The sequence below is a fragment of the Gambusia affinis genome, linkage group LG07, assembly GCF_019740435.1.
Source record: "Gambusia affinis linkage group LG07, SWU_Gaff_1.0, whole genome shotgun sequence".
NCBI lineage: Eukaryota > Metazoa > Chordata > Actinopteri > Cyprinodontiformes > Poeciliidae > Gambusia > Gambusia affinis.
The window spans coordinates 11,815,378-11,831,206 of record NC_057874.1 but is presented as its reverse complement, the minus strand read 5'-3'; the positions used below and the strand labels follow the sequence as shown (position 1 = coordinate 11,831,206).

Here is a 15,829-nt window from a genome sequence, read left to right as displayed (position 1 = left end):
CATTAAAAAAATTAAAAGCCCAAAACAGAGTTCTAAAACAACTTCAAGCTACCTACCACTGTCTCGCATTTCCCATTTAAATATTTTATAGCTCCTCTGTAAATAACCCCAAATGCAAAAAAAATATGAAGTTTTATCAGCAAAACATCACAGAAAATCTTGGACTTTTTTCTACGTTTATTGTGAGAAAGTGAAATACGAGTGTCCAATTCTTCACAGATAAATGTGTGACCATCACAATTCATTATGTCTGGAAACATTACAAACACTGACGTTAATTAAATAGTTAAATAATTAAATAGAGAACCTCCATGGATCTTGTTCCAATTAACTGAAGAAGTAGTCAGTTTTGAAAGCTATTTTTTAAACTCCCGCCATAAACAAGAATCCAACAGGCATCGTTTCTGCATATTTTTATTTGAAAGCTTCTGTGGAAACTTGCTGGTGAGCTTCAAGTTTAAAGACGTTAAGTTTACTGAGTTGCAGACAATCATCACTTTCACTTCCCATCTATTACCTCCAGAACTTTCTTGCTGCTGCATTAATGACTTTGGGTGAGAACAACAGAAGTCATAACCAGCTCTTATACCGTAAGTCTTGCATATCTTAATGCATCTACTGCTCCACCACCTACCTGGCTTTCTTAATGTTTTTCTTTTTTCTTTCCTAAGTCGTCTTTAATTTTGAAATTCTCTTGAGGTTTGCCGGAGCATCTGCCTCTGATTGAATACTTCTCTCAGTGCATTCAGGATGAGATCGCTTTTTTGTGGTTCTGCTGACGAGCCCACCTAAAAACACAAAAGAGTTGACTTCGTCCTTTAGTTTTAAAAATATAAACAAAGACACACAGAGAATCGAGCTCCTCTTACATCTTTAAAACTGGCACTTCTTATTAATCTTGGATGTCCGGGAGCAGCAGAAGGAGAATCCTGACTGTCACCTCTTCTGGTTGTGTTTTCTGTTGTCTGCTCAGAGTTTTGGGTTGAGGGAACCGGTGGTAAAGGTCCTTTCTGCAAAGCTAGGGAAATGGATGCCCCTGCAGATCTTGGTAAAGTCTGTGAAGCTGTGCCTATCAAATGTACCAGAGAAGTCACTCAGACTTATTCAATTGTGGATCTTTTTAAATAAAAAAGTTAGTAACTGAGAGAAAATGCGGTGTTTCTAAAAAAAAATAAAAATAAAAAATCCTTTCGAGAGAAAAATACCTTTCTTCTTCAGCTCTTTTTGCACAGCTTTCAGTCCTCCAAATTGGTTAATGATGCAGTCGACAACTTCAGCAACGTCTTTGTTTTTAAGGTCTTCCTCGCTTAGTCTTGCCTCCATCAACAGCTTCTTCATACCAGGATCCAGATCTGAAAACTAACATCAGGAAATGGAAAGACGTATAGAGACGTTTCAGTATTTCCATAGTGTTGTTGCAGTTTTACTAAGACATTATGTTTGCTACACACAAGCTGGCTCACCAAACTTGGAGAGGCTGGAACCGGTGGGAAGCAAACTGGCTCTACGTGAAAATGATCCTCTTGTTTCTCCCTACAAAACACACGCAGGGTGTAAAATAAACTGCCTTTTCAAAGAATTTCTCAGTCTTCTCATTAAAATGCGTTTTTTTTCTTACTTGCTTGTTGAGATGATCTTTTCTTCAGTTTTTGACTTCCCAATCCTGGCTGTCATCTTTTCTGCAAAAAGGAACATGTAACAGGAGATTAACCAGGAATAACAGTCTCTAACAGTTTCTCTTTTAAAATATGTTATGAAGAGGACCAAACACATTTTATGTGAGACAAGACAGGCAATTGATCTGCTCCTTGTTCTAACCGTGAACAACCTCCACTGCAGACTGAAACTCCTCTGCCTCAGATTCGTTTGCAAAGTTGAGACCGACCTGGTGGGCCTGCAGGGAAGGAACAAATATTCCAATGGTGAATTACAAAATATTTGTTTCTCATTCTTTTTTGTGATAAAACAAATATGCAGAATATGCTCTGGTCAGAGGAGATTAAGTTTGGCTAACATGATCAACACCATGTGTGGAGGAAAACTAACCCTGCCCACTACCCCAAACGTCTCTGGCATATGGTGGTGGCAGCATCATGCTTTGCCGTTGCTCTTCTTCATGGGAATGACGAGAGCCACAATTGAATAGCTAACATCAAGTCATAATAATACATTTGAATGGGCTTAGTCAAAGTCTGAAGTGACAAATCTGTGACAATATTTGAAACTGTTAAGTTTGCAGATGTTCTCCGTCCAATTTGAGGTTAGACTTAAAAATTGGATTCAAAATTCAGTTTCCAAAAGCGCAAAACTGTAATAAAAAAAAGAGAAAAGAATGGCTCCATGAATTATTAACAAAGGGGTGGGGATTAAACACCCAAACGTAAGTTAAAATTTAAGGCAGGAATGTGACAAAATGTGAAGAAGTTTAAATGGTATGAGTGTTTCTGCAAACACACTGACAGGCTATTCAAACAAGATGACTTACTTCTCCAGGGAAAGTATGGAAGTATGCTCGACTTGCAGAGTATTTGAAAGGAATGTACAATTCCTGTTCCCACAGTAACTTGGCACGCTGTAGTAAAGGGAGGGACAAAGCAAAAAGAAGAAGTAAAAGTGCTCGTAAACTGTGAGCTGTACGTGCAACAGTGCAGATGCACCAATTTAAACAGGGCTCATTGTTTGTACAGGAAACTGCAGATTAGAGGAAGCTGACCCATACGTGTAGCTCTGCTTGAACACCCAAAACAAACAAAAATTACTTTACAGAGGGGAAAAAAAAACCCCTGCATGTTTCTGCATGTGTGAGTGAGAGGAGCAACAATCTCTCGCTTGTTCTACTCACCTGGACACAGTAGAGACGCAGGAAAAAGGACTGCAGAGACGTGTCCTCAATGAGGCAGACCACACCGCAGTCCACACGATGCCAGCTCCGGCTCTCACCCTCACAATCATTGGCCTGGAGTATCTGGGCAACCGTAGTTTTGACCAACTAGAATACATTTTTTAAGTTACCACAGGCAAATATATATTACATATCCGGTATTTGACTGTTGCACCAACATTTATTGCATCTCTAGTAAAGATGGGCAAAAAGCAAAGAAAACAATGATTACTTTGTATTGCAGCAGCAAAAACTCTCTTTCTGTCTTTCTTTCTTTCTTTTTTTAATAAAACAAACATCATTATTTTAAAGAAGAGGGATTTAATTACTTTTAAGTGGACACTGGACACATGCAACATGTTTTAGATATGGTGTGCATTAATGATTACCACTAAGAAATGGCAAGTTCACTTCACTGATTTCATAAAACCATAAGGGTTGGTACCCAACTTTATGGTGATGTGAGGGATCAAAATCTAATTAGAGGTAGAGATGGTTTTATTTCTATCTGTGGAGTAAACAAAAATGATTCAATAATGTGTCTCAAAGTTGATCTTAGTTTCAGTGGCTTTGGTCATCCTAACAGTGTCACCAACAAAACTGGGTGGCCAGACGGGGGCCGCTGGCCGACCGGACAAACATCGGCTACCAGGAAAACTAAAGCCCATCCACCCTGATAGAAGCAGCTGATAACATAGAAACTGTCATTACTATAGGAATCATGCTTTTACAAGAGCAAAAATCAACCACACAAATAAAGTTTTTGTTCTGTGTCAAATCTTTCTGCATGTTTACCATATTTGACTAACTGGTTCTGTAAAGTGGCTCTAAACTGAACTGACCTTGCAGTGCGGTTCCAGCAGACGAACGAGGATGCCTTTCTCACGGATCGTCAGCAGGTCACTCATTACATGAGACTGGGGGATCTGACTGAGCGCCATCACTTCCACTTGGTTTTTTTGCTCAGCTCAGCTGCCCCAAGCTTTTCCTTGCGTCCTTTCTAAATGTGTCCATTGACACATCCTCATGCCTGCTTTGAATGTCTTCAGTTCCAGTGAAACAAGCATTTATGTAAATTTATGGACAGTGTGTGAACAGAGCGCAGTTTTGAATAGGCAAATCTGTTTATGTACTGTGGCCGTCAGAGAGCCACCATGAAACAATTCAACCCGTTCAGCTCAGACACACATATGTCCACATAGAGCTGCAATCATTACTGATTTCACCCAAGCAAATGTTTGAAACTGGTGTTGCATTTCCACTTGGGTATCCAAATCTGAACTGTACTTTAAAAACTGTTAAATTACAAGAATTCCATTTGGATGAGGTTTGTTCATTTATTTATTCTTTTTGCAGGCTTTAGTTCACATTTGGGTCAAAGCATTTGTTTGTCCTGCTGGAACCTAATTATTTTAAGCCTCTGACAAGTTTTCTTTGAGTATTGACACTTATTTAACCCCATCCAACTTCCCATTGAGTCTACCCAGCTTCTTTGTCCCTGTTGAAAAACAACATTCCCACAGCATAATGCTGCCACCATCCTCCAGATCCTCCTTCACAAATTAATAGGAAATTAATTTGTGAAGGATAATCTTGATCCATCTAACCTTCCAGGACCAGAATGCTCTTCCTACAGAGACGTACCGAACCTCCAAAATGCTACTACACAACACATTCTGCAGAGTTATTTCAACAATAGTTTGAGCAGTTCTAACTTTTTCAAGTGTTAAAATTAGTCAATTTCTTGTTGAAATAACTCTGAAAAGATTTAAAATAACACCAATTCTGATAAGGACCAAATAGACTCGGTGTCGATTTAACTCTGCAGAATTTGCTGTGTACTACTCCACAAAATGTGTTACGACAGCAGTATGACTGCATCATGAATGTCTTCAAAGGACTGGCCGTGCCAGAATCTATTAATAAAAATATCCATTGATAAACCGTTAGAATATTAATGAAATTCTGGGTCTGTAATCTCAAGGAGCACTTTGTAAAGCGTATACAGATAAAAACTACTTTGATTCCATCGATAAAATAATATCTAAACACACAACTATTAACTGGAATGTTCTAATCATGTGGCCCTTTAAACTCTGGAGGGCCCAATAAATAGTTATGAATGAAGATCCCGCTGCACTGAACCCCAATATAGACATCTTGGTTCTTCCACCAAATATTGATTTCCAAACTCTTCCTGAATTAAAACATTAGTTTTATTGGTCCTAAATGAATATGAACTTGTTTTCCTTGCATAGTTTGAGGTTTGAAAGCACTGCATCTTTTTTGTTATTTTGACCATTTCTCATTTTCTGCAAATAAAATACAACATTTTTGATTTGAAGTTCAGAGACATGTTGTCAGTACTTCATAGAATAAAGGAACAGTGTTTATTTCACTTAAACATTTATCTATAAAAAGTAAACTTATCATTTTGCAGTGGTCTTTTATCCTGTTTCCAGAGCTGTGAACCATTATATTTAATAAATGCCGTTCTTTTTTATCTTTTTTTTTTGCTTTCATTTGCAAATTTTTTTGCTTTTGTTAAGAGAGTAAATAACTCGACGTGTACTGATTTATCTTCGGTGTAAAAAGTGACACGAAACGTGTTAAACAAAATTTATTTTTGTGCTTCAGAGCTAAAATTGTTCAAATACAAATGTGATTTTTTTTTTTCTACTAATGAGTAATGAAACACAAACAATAAAGACACAATGTAAATGATATGTGGAGGGAGTAATGCGTACAACTTGGTTTTATACTAATTTTGTCCAGAAATTGTTTTTCCATGCTCTTCATTAAAGGCCACGTCTTTCTGACTGATGCACCCCACTCCTCCACCCCTGCTGCCGCTTTCTGCACCCTCTGCAAGGCCTGTAGCGCCACCTGCTGGCCTGTTGCGTCTCTTGTTTAGCAGAGGGTTGTTGGACGTGTCCAAGTCCTTAATCTTCACCTGGTCGTAGTCCACACGCATGGTGGCCAGAGCACTGGTCATTCCCTCCTGCAGGAACAGGTTGAGGTATAAATGTGATCTGGAACGTGTCTGCCACCTAGTGGCAATTTTCTAAAAATACACTCAAAAAAAAAACAAGCAGATGGACAAAGCATCACCTTCACATCGTCCCACAACTCCATGTCTTCTGTCAAAACCCGAGACGTGTGCAGAGGTGTTTGTGGGACCACCATCGACTGCTGTTGGGTCAAAGCATAAACATCACACACAGAACAGACTACCGTTACGATTTAGAGACAGAGAGAAAGCAAAGTATGAACTTACACTGATCCAGGGGTGGTTCATGAACTGACCGATGGTCATCCTCTCACTGGGGTCTGTCTTCAGCAGCTGAACAATCAGCTGTTTGGCTGCAGGTACAGAAGCGAGCAGCTCTTACTGTAATGTGCTTTTATGGCAATGGACTAAGATGCTACAATTAACTGAATTCAAGCAGGATGTCTGTTACTTCCAAAACCACAGAAAGCATTATGCTCCCTACATATGCTGTCTGTTTTCAGAGCTTCTGTTCTGTGCTACAACTTTAAATCTTCACTAAATATCTTTATATGTTGCAGCCAATAAACCTTTAACTTCTCAATTTCTTCAATTTAGTCAACTAAATGTTATATTTGATCTTATACCTTGAATTATTGACATTCTGTCACAAAAACATTCTTATTCCTTCTTAGATACTTTTAATATTTTTCTTTTAAAGGTCGACCCAACACTGTTTCATCTGTTAGTGTAGCAGGTAATACTGACATGGTAATGGACAGAAAATAAGCAAAAAAAGAAGATTTCAAGGAAAGACTCAGTAAGTTAAAAACCTGAACTTAGAGGTTTTTTGCAGGTTAAATACCTTTTCTAGTTTTAAGTGCATAAGATCTAAAATAAATGGTTTAATTATAAGTGTTTTGTGTTAATTCAGGACCTTTTTGTGATTCAAATAAATAAAATATATGTTATTTACTTATTTTTCTTCCCACCAGGGGGTCTTTTGTGGGCTCTAGTGTCCCTTATATGACAGTAGGCTGACAGAAAAGGGGGAAGACATGCGGCAAATGTCAGTCAGGTCCGGGAATCGAACCCCCGACAGCCGCATCGAGGACTCAAGGCCTCCAAGCGTGGGTTGCGCTATCCCCTACGCCACCACAGCACGCCCAGTATTTACTTATTTAATTTGTGTGTTGTAGGAAATGGTAAAAATACTGACCTTCCTCAGAAACGTCAACCCACTCAGGGTTGGGAAACTCATACTGGCCCAGTCTGATCCTCTGTTTCATACCTGGAGAGATGGCCTGGCCTGTGTTGGAGTAGAACGGGGGAAATCCACAGAGTCTGCAAAACAAACAAACAAAAAAACAAATCAACATATAAGGGGATGAAAAAAAGAGAAAAGAAAATGGAAACAAATAAAATAAACAAAAGGAAAAAAAAGTCAGAAAAAAGATAGTAAATTAAAATTAAGAAGAAAATATCAGAAAGAACAGAAAATAAGAAAATAAATAAACAATTAAAAGGAAAAAGAAAGAAAAAAAGAGACAAATTCTGAAAAATTTAAATAAAACAACATAGAAAAACATTTTTCTTTGTTTCAGCAGCTGAATAGCAGATCTATATAACAAAAGAAGCTGAATGAGGTCGAGACATACATGATACTCACAGGATGTACATGATGACCCCCAGGGACCACATGTCACATGACTTGTCGTATTTCTCCGGCCCGAGCACTTCAGGCGCTGCGTGGAGAAAACAAGAACAAAACAAATCAGTAACGAGCAAAGAAAGATGCTCCAAAGTGATGCAACATAAAAAGCTGACATCAATCACTCATATAACGGCTGATAGTAGCTTCCAGTGGAGGTTAAATCTCTCACCAACATAATACGGGGTGTAACATGGGGTTTGGAGGGAATTGTGCATTTTAGTCTCCTTTGCAAAGCCAAAGTCGGTCAGTTTTAACGTAGCGTTGCTGTCCTTTGTCGTGTAGAGCAGGTTCTCAGGCTGCAAGAGTAAAAAAGAAAAGTGAGGTATGAATCCTTCTTTATGCTCTACTAAGGCTGGACAATAAATCAATAACAACATCAATAGATTATACGTCTGATCAATAATTTCACTGAACTCCGATCCAAAGCCGCGCAGCAATCTGGGTGATGTAGGTAGAAAGAAAAAGCTTTATGTGCTCAACTTCTCATAGCCAGCTAAGCTAGGTGGGTGGCATCAAGTAACTCACTCACTCTTTGGTTACTTAGCAACAATCTGCTGAGTAACACGCGCTGCAGCAGTTTAAGGTTTGCAAACGTGTCGCATAACTGCTTTAAAAAAAACAAAAAAAACAATGACAAGAAGTGAAAACTGTAAGACAGGAAAGATCAGGTCACTAGCTTGGCAGTATTTCATATATTTAAAACAAAAAGGCAATCGATAATTATTGATATGGACTGATATAAAATCCTTACATCATGATTTTTCAGCCATATTGTCCAGCAGTGTTACCTTCACGTCTCTGTGAGCGATGTCCACATGGTGGAGGTACGCTATGGCCGTGCCAATGTCGTGCATGATCTCCGACACCTCTGAGGGACAAGTTCAACGTAAACACTGAGGCGAAGCCTGACGAGACGTGAATCAGGCGGCTGATCAGAAGAGCTGACCCACCTCTCTCAGTGAAGGCCTGGTCCCCTCTGACATGGATGCGGCTGAACAGCTCCCCTCCCTCCATGCTGAGACAAGGTGGACAAAAGATGAGAACTGGGACAGAGAGGACACTCTTGGCATATGCTTACAGGACGGTTCTCCACGGCACATTAGAACAAAGCAAACCATTGTGCCTGGTCAATTAGTGTTTAGAAGGTCACTCTTCAGAGCAAAACCAAACTCAGTGCAGATTATAACACATATTTATGCCTTGCAAAAACACAAAATCTTACAAAGTAATTTTGGTCTCGTTTCCAGTGCAAATACGATAGACAAAACTAACATACAAGTAACTTTTCAGCAAAATATAAGAGATTGTTTTACACCAATTATTTCTTAATATTGATTGAAAATTACTTGTACCACTAGGAGATTATTTTACTTACAGCAAGACATTTTTCCACGTCTTCAGTGAAAACATTTGCCAATGTAATTAGTACTTTTTCATCAACATTAAGGAATTGTTGCCTTAACTCAAGCTCCTATTTCAAAATCAGAGGAAAAACGTTTTAAAGGTGGCTGCAAATCTGTACAACATTCGACTTTTGCCACTTAGAGACTGACACCTCATACAGTCAATCATTTTAATTTCCCTAATTAAAACCCATTGGTTTTCAGTCGCTTTTAATATTAGTTGAACATTTTACTTAATTTACTTTTCATTAAAAAAAAATAATCTCATTTAAATGTACTTATATTCAGCTGAAACTACATTTATATACACTGTACAGTGTATATACAAATAAAAGACAAATAATCTTCCCCCCATCACTGCTTGACTTAACTTTCGCTGCTTTAGGTCAGTTATGATGCACAAAATAATTTCTATTCGCTAAATAAGAGAATGATGACAAAGAAGATTTAGACTGAGATTTTTTTGTTTGTTTCTTCAGAAACTTAAAAAATAGAAAACTATACACCTTCACAAGTATGGTTTATCCTTGAGTTCAATTTCAAGATGCACGAAGAAGCCACAGTTCCAACAACTAGGGAGGCAACAGATTGGACATCAACCTGAACCTCCAGGATGGGGCTCTGTAGCAGAAAGTCCCAAAATGATGGATGGGATTAATTTTCTGAATAATATATCCGAGGTTAAACTTTTCGACAGCTCATTTAAAAGGGACTTAAGCTTCTGCAGAGACATAGAAAGTAAATTCTCCAATTAATGTTATATTTCATTGTTAAACTTTTTATGTTAGAAGTATAATTGTTTTTTTTATATATATTCTGGAACTCAAACAGACACAATTACAACACCCTAGGAATGTTTCTCAGTAACACTTTACAGGCACATAAAGCCATTTTATTGCATAATAAAGTAACTATGCTATCTTAAGCTGTTATAACAATGCTATATATAGCAAAAAAACAACAACACAAATCTACTTTGCAATCTGACGCCTTGAAATTGGGCCTCTGTCTCTTTAAGAAGCTCTTACTCTTTCTGACACTGCACATTCAGCACGCGATCACAACAATGTTTCTCCAGTTACAACAGTTTTAGGAGTGTTCGACTGAGAAGTAGTTGCAATAATGATCTCAGCAGACTGACATTGGCACCAGCTGTTTGCTAATTGCTGCTGCCGCTAGTCTGGAGGAGCTGTGAGGTGGAATTGAATGGAAGGGGTGCTCTGTGAGACAGACACATAGCTTGGAGACTGGAGCCCCAGAGTGGCGCTTTGGACAGCGCATTGCATGAGAGGGCGTTTAGGCAAACCGAATGGTTGCCACGGGAGACTAAACGATTTCTCAAACGAGCAGGAAAGAATCAAAGCAACGCTCCAGGTATGTTTTTGCTGAGGCACTGACATAATAACATATTGTAAAGCTCAAAAGAGTTGATTTTACATAACTCCACCCTTTTAAAGACAGGGAATTACCTTCATTTATTACATGTTTGAAAATTAAGATTTTTCACCGAGTTTAGACCAACTTCTATGCAAAAAAAAAGTTCTGACCACCAGTACTGACATTGACGTATTTTCTGCCTCATCACTTCAGTCCAACAAAGGTAGTGACAGCAGAAGTCTGCAACCATTACAATGAATTAAAACACAGCTAAAGTTTTGGAGTTTTGAGTGACAGAGTAAAACCTCACAAACTTGGCAGCACCTCAGAAGGTTTTAAGCTACTGAGGAGGAGTGATTTGGGCGAGTCTGGCAACATCAGATGATGTGCTTCACAGAAATATCAGCACTAATCAAAACGCAGACCAAAAACAGTCCAGGGGAGATTAAGGGTTCAGGGTAAACAGGATTCAGAGGATGAACGTTCAGGGCAGCATAACAGTAACATCCCTTAAAGCCAAAATGGACCAAACCAGAACAAGCAAGAACTTTAAAAACAGCAGACACTGACAAAAGTGCTGATAATTGTGAATAAAATAATTGAAAAGAAACAGAATGAAATATTTAAAAGTTTAAAGTAAAGTAAAGCAAAAGTAAAAAAAAAAATAAAAAAATAAAAATGTTGCAGACACAAAAAAACAGATTAAAATTAAAAACTTCTGGCTCACAGGCGATAGAAAGGAGGAAAAATAAATATTGATCTAAGTCAGAGATCAAGTTGCTGTTTTTAACTTAAGAACAAATGTAAAAAAACAAAAAAAACAACAAACAAAAACAAGGGCATTCTCTTGTGGCCATGTTTTATTCAAAATAGGTAAAATTTAATTGTGGGAGTTGAGACACAGGTTTTGTGGAAATGTCTTACCTCTAAGCTTTTTATGAGAGGAAAACGTGGAGTTACACTAGAACAAGTTCTTCTTTTACATAACTACCAAAAAGCCATGAACAAATAAAAACGCAAGCCGTGTTGATTACTCCTCGGTGAATCACCTGGCATTTTTCTCCCTGACTTACATTTATGAGCTTTTTGTTGTTTAACTCAACTTCACCATCCTCGCTGCCAGAAACAAAGATGGTGACTCTGGTTACAGAGTCCCAAAAACATTCAGGTTCTGACGCAATATAATGACAGGGCAAAGTAAATTGTCATTTATGGTTAGTTTTCTGCCTTTGGTTTAACCATTGCTTAGGGGCAAATTTTAATGAACCCCCAGTTTTCAGCTGTGGCGTTTAAAAAGATTAGGAGACTTCTCGTAGTTCTAGGTAGTTATTTCCTGTTTGGCACCAAGTGGTAAGCTGTTTATGTCTGAATTTGTTCAAGTGTTGGTGACACTCACCACTCCATCACAATGAGCAGACATTTCTTCCCCTGGTGCATGTTCTCGTACAGGCTGAGGATTCGCACGATGTGGGGGCCTCCTGACACTCGCCAGTGAAGCTCAACCTCGCGTCTGGCTTTAGGAGTGTCATAGAGAATCTGATGAAACACCAAAAATACATTTCTCATGTTCATGTAAAACCAGAGTTATTGTTAGTTCATCTTCACATTAAAATGCATTAGCACTGAAACCATCAGACTGTATTCAGTAACATGATTCATTTATGAGGCGAAGGGCATGACGTTTGTTTCCCCAGATTCTCGCTTCAATCCTCGAGAAAAATCACAAGTGCTATCTGAGTCCTGGAAGAGCAATGAAGGTGAGAAAACGTTCAGCTTCACCGGGGGAGTCTGTCCAAGCCCACTCTGCATCAGCCTGCCAACATATAACAAGCAGCGCAGGGAAACTTTATCCCAGCCAACAGAGCGAGAGCTGAAAGTGTTTCCTGTTGTCAGGTGTTACCTTAAATTAGGTGCAAGAGCAGTCTGAGCAATAATGGTGTGTTTATAGGTATTCAGAAAAGTGGCTTTCGAAGTTTCCGTGAATGTTATGTCTGGCAGCTGAAAGCATTCAGCTGGAATAAATAATGTGACGTAGCAGCAGATTTGAACAGGTCGTGTACAGTGTCTGTCGGGAGAAAAGTTGAAGGCTAACGCAAGCAGGAACATTATCTACAGAAAAGGCCTTAGAGGCACTTAAAAGCTCACTAGTATTGTTTTCTAAATATAGAAAAAAAAATTAACACATCTGTCTGGTATTCTTCCACAAACATAACAAGAATAAACATTTAATTTCAGTTTGTTTGAATGAGTAAAGGCATTTTAAAACGGTTTGTTAGGGTTGGAGAAAAACCCAGTTCTCACTTTACTGCTAGTTTATTCTAAGAAAAAAAAAACACAATTTGAAGGGAAAAAAGTTTCTTAAAAAGCAACAACAACCAAAATAATTGAATAAAGGAAATTTAAAAAGTTGTAAATGTTTGACTATAATTAACTTTTCAATTTTGTTGAAAACAATCTTCCTCTAACAAAGTATTTCACCTGCAAAATTTGACAACCACTGAATGGAAATGAAAATTCAGTGTGCTAATTTCAAACCCAAACCAGTTTCGCTCGTTCAGTGCAGGGTTATGGTTAGCCAGGAAAATCACACTAATTAGATGTTTGTTTTAACCAGCTCTTTTGAAGAGTGTGCTACTCATAAATGAGTCCTGACCAGGAATGCGGGAGCTCCCAAAATTTCACCATAGCTCATTAGTCATAGCTTCAACAGACTTTCGAAAGAAATACTCTTGGAAGAAGAAACTTAAAGCCGCTCTTCCTGTTTATTGTCTAGAAAGCTCTGCTGCAACGTGCTACTTGTTGATTAAATCTGAGCTCATTCCTGAATGCTCACTGTGGAGCGGATGAGAGGAAAATTACAACTTTTGTGAAATGTCAGAGTCATACAGACCATTATGCAATATCATTACAGAGCATATCATTGTCCAGGCAGCGAAAAAAGGGGAAAAAAACAGAGAAAGCTGAAAGCGACACAGACAGCACATCACTGTCTGGGCAGCCCTCTGACAGCTTTTAGACTACTGCTTAAAATTTATTTTTGTAATAATTATATTTTAATAAATACTTATAATAAACAACAAGAAAGTTCATTAACCTACGCTAATGTTGGACATTAAAGCATAAATAAAAAAGATTGAGGGGAAATTCATTATTGATGGTTTTTAATACATTGTATTAAAGCAAATACAAACCTTCAGGGCGCATTTCTCCCCTGTTTTCTTACAGTAACACTCCAGCACTTTGCCATTGATTCCCAGACCAAGAACCTGAGACGTGATCTTATAGTCATCCGTCACCGCGTTTCTCTTAAACTCCACTTTAGGGTAAGCAGGTGGCAGGAGCCCCATTGTGCTGCTGCTGCTGCTGCTGCTGCCCAGACTGGAGGAGCCGCTGCTGCGGAGCGCTGTCCCGTGTTGCCCCGGGCTTGGAGTCCCTTCCTGCTCCTCTTCCTCAATGTGAAGCATTTTCACTTAAAACCGAACCGACTGAAGCTCACTGCCGTCTCCAACAGGAGCAATCCAGCGGCATTGTGATCCAACAAGAGGACTTCCAAACTGTTTAGGCTGCAAAAGCAAGAAAAAAAAAAGAGGAAAAAAAGCCATAAAAAAAAAGAAAATAAAGAAAAAGAGGTTCTCAAAAGAGGGCGGAGGTTTAAGCGGAACCAAGAGTAAATATAAGACAACTTAAAACTTAATTTGAAACATTGAAAATGAGCATAAATAATAATAAGAAAATCAGTTCCACCCCCTATGCGGTCCTCATTACAGATCTCTGCCGCTTTCTGAGGGAACATCAACCTCTGTAACCCTTTACGTCAGCGCGGAAAGCTCAAGTTCAGTCACCATTCACAGATTTCTTAAAGGAACAGGCACGTAACGACGGACAACCAGCAGGAACGGATAGAGAGCTGAGAACAGTGCTGGTCAACGTCCGACCTTACGGCTGCTGAAACGGAAACTTGATCCCTGGAAAAATATCGCAGCTAGCGGGAAAACATTAACTTATGGCAGGTCGTTGTTACATATATTCAAACCACACTGCTAAACAGAGGCGTTGTTAAGATCCTGAAGGATTGGGGGCTTACCCTGGCCCAAAAATAATAAGTTATGTTGTATTAAAATATTCTGGAACTTACTCCAGCCGCAAACCCCCGACTGATAAAAAAACAACAACCTCAAAACAACTTCATGACGACAAATCTGAGACCCTGTGATAGTAATCACCTGGTGACTATGTGTAGTGCTTTTGTGAAGTAATAAACCTGTTTAATTTAACATTAATAGTGACAGGTTTATGGAAGGGAGTTGTTGAATAGAAATAAAATGTTTTATTATGGAACTCCAATTATGTCTGAGAGTCTTATTGGATGCTTTTAATGTAGTTTAGGGTGATCTGGACATAGGCTATATTAAAAAACAAAACACATCCAGTGCTTCAGACCAGAGAGCCCGGGTCCCTTTGCTGCTTTTAAAACATTTTAGTTATTGCTCTGAATAATATGCAACTTTAGTCAAATAAACTCTGTTTTTGCTTGCTCATGAAAACCAGCACACATCTAATTCCCTTTCATGACGTGTTTTACTGTTGTTCCCTTTGTGAACACTGAGTTGCAGGGAAGGAACTCTGTGTAACTGCACTGAAACAGGAAGTTACCAACTGCTAATTAAGTGATCCCTGACTCTTAAAAAAACAACACTTTACATAAATGCTTCAGCTCCATTTGGCTTGCAGAGTGCCAGTAACTGTAAAGTTGTTTTGTTAATCCCTCCACCCTATAAACTCAAGTGAAAGGCAGGATTTTAGGTTTTTGGTCTTTATTGCGCTAATAAGCAAAGAGGACTGCATAAAATGCAGATTTGCACAATTCAGTTCTTTCTAGTCAAAGCTGATATTTTAGATAAACCAGGTGTTTGAACTTTTGCTGACAGAGAATGTTATTTATATATTTAATTATTAGGTATTGTGCCCTAGATATTCAAAACTAGACCCTAACCGAAAAACAAACAAAAAACAACAAATTCCCAGAAGACAAAACTCATATTTGATTTGTTTGTATAAATGTTAATAACTCTATTTGCTATTGCTCCTGTTTTAAGTTAATATGGCATTTAATGTACAGAGGCTTAAGGAATATTTAAATATCTTTGTCCTGGATTTTTATTTTGATTGTAACTGTACTATTGCCTGAAACTATCTTCAAACAAGTCATACTGTAAATATTGCCCATCCTGGATGAAAACTTACAAATATTTGGAACTGTTTTTCATGTCAAACGTCTAGTTGAAAATGTCTTACTGGGATTTTAGATATCTGGAATGAAAGTTTTTCCATTAAGAACGCTGTAGCAGATATCAGCAATTACTAATCCAGATAGGATAATGTGCTTCAGATATATTGAGTTTAAAGTCATCTCAATAGAGTGGGGGAAAAGTGGTCAAATTTATCCTTGAAAAATTGTTTGAGAA

General features: G+C 38.3%; 2 protein-coding genes across 2 annotated transcripts; both read right to left on the bottom strand.

Moving 5' to 3' along the window:
- Nucleotides 1-170: 170 nt before the first annotated feature.
- On the bottom strand, nucleotides 171-3,876 carry si:dkey-197j19.6 (neural Wiskott-Aldrich syndrome protein). Its single transcript, XM_044123365.1, has 9 exons — nucleotides 3,724-3,876; nucleotides 2,843-2,989; nucleotides 2,486-2,572; nucleotides 1,819-1,894; nucleotides 1,619-1,679; nucleotides 1,464-1,533; nucleotides 1,206-1,359; nucleotides 870-1,069; nucleotides 171-788 (listed from the first exon to the last, which is right to left on the bottom strand). Exons 1-9 carry the CDS (start codon nucleotides 3,820-3,822, stop codon nucleotides 678-680), a joined length of 1,005 nt encoding a protein of 334 aa, XP_043979300.1. The 5' UTR covers nucleotides 3,823-3,876; the 3' UTR covers nucleotides 171-677.
- A 1,294-nt stretch (nucleotides 3,877-5,170) lies between these two features.
- On the bottom strand, nucleotides 5,171-14,175 carry LOC122834690 (MAP kinase-activated protein kinase 2-like). Its single transcript, XM_044123364.1, has 10 exons — nucleotides 13,556-14,175; nucleotides 11,761-11,900; nucleotides 8,535-8,599; nucleotides 8,373-8,452; nucleotides 7,754-7,880; nucleotides 7,540-7,615; nucleotides 7,090-7,214; nucleotides 6,159-6,244; nucleotides 5,993-6,073; nucleotides 5,171-5,882 (listed from the first exon to the last, which is right to left on the bottom strand). The coding sequence occupies exons 1-10, from the start codon at nucleotides 13,826-13,828 to the stop codon at nucleotides 5,643-5,645; spliced, it is 1,293 nt and encodes a 430-aa protein (XP_043979299.1). The 5' UTR covers nucleotides 13,829-14,175; the 3' UTR covers nucleotides 5,171-5,642.
- Nucleotides 14,176-15,829: the final 1,654 nt, after the last annotated feature.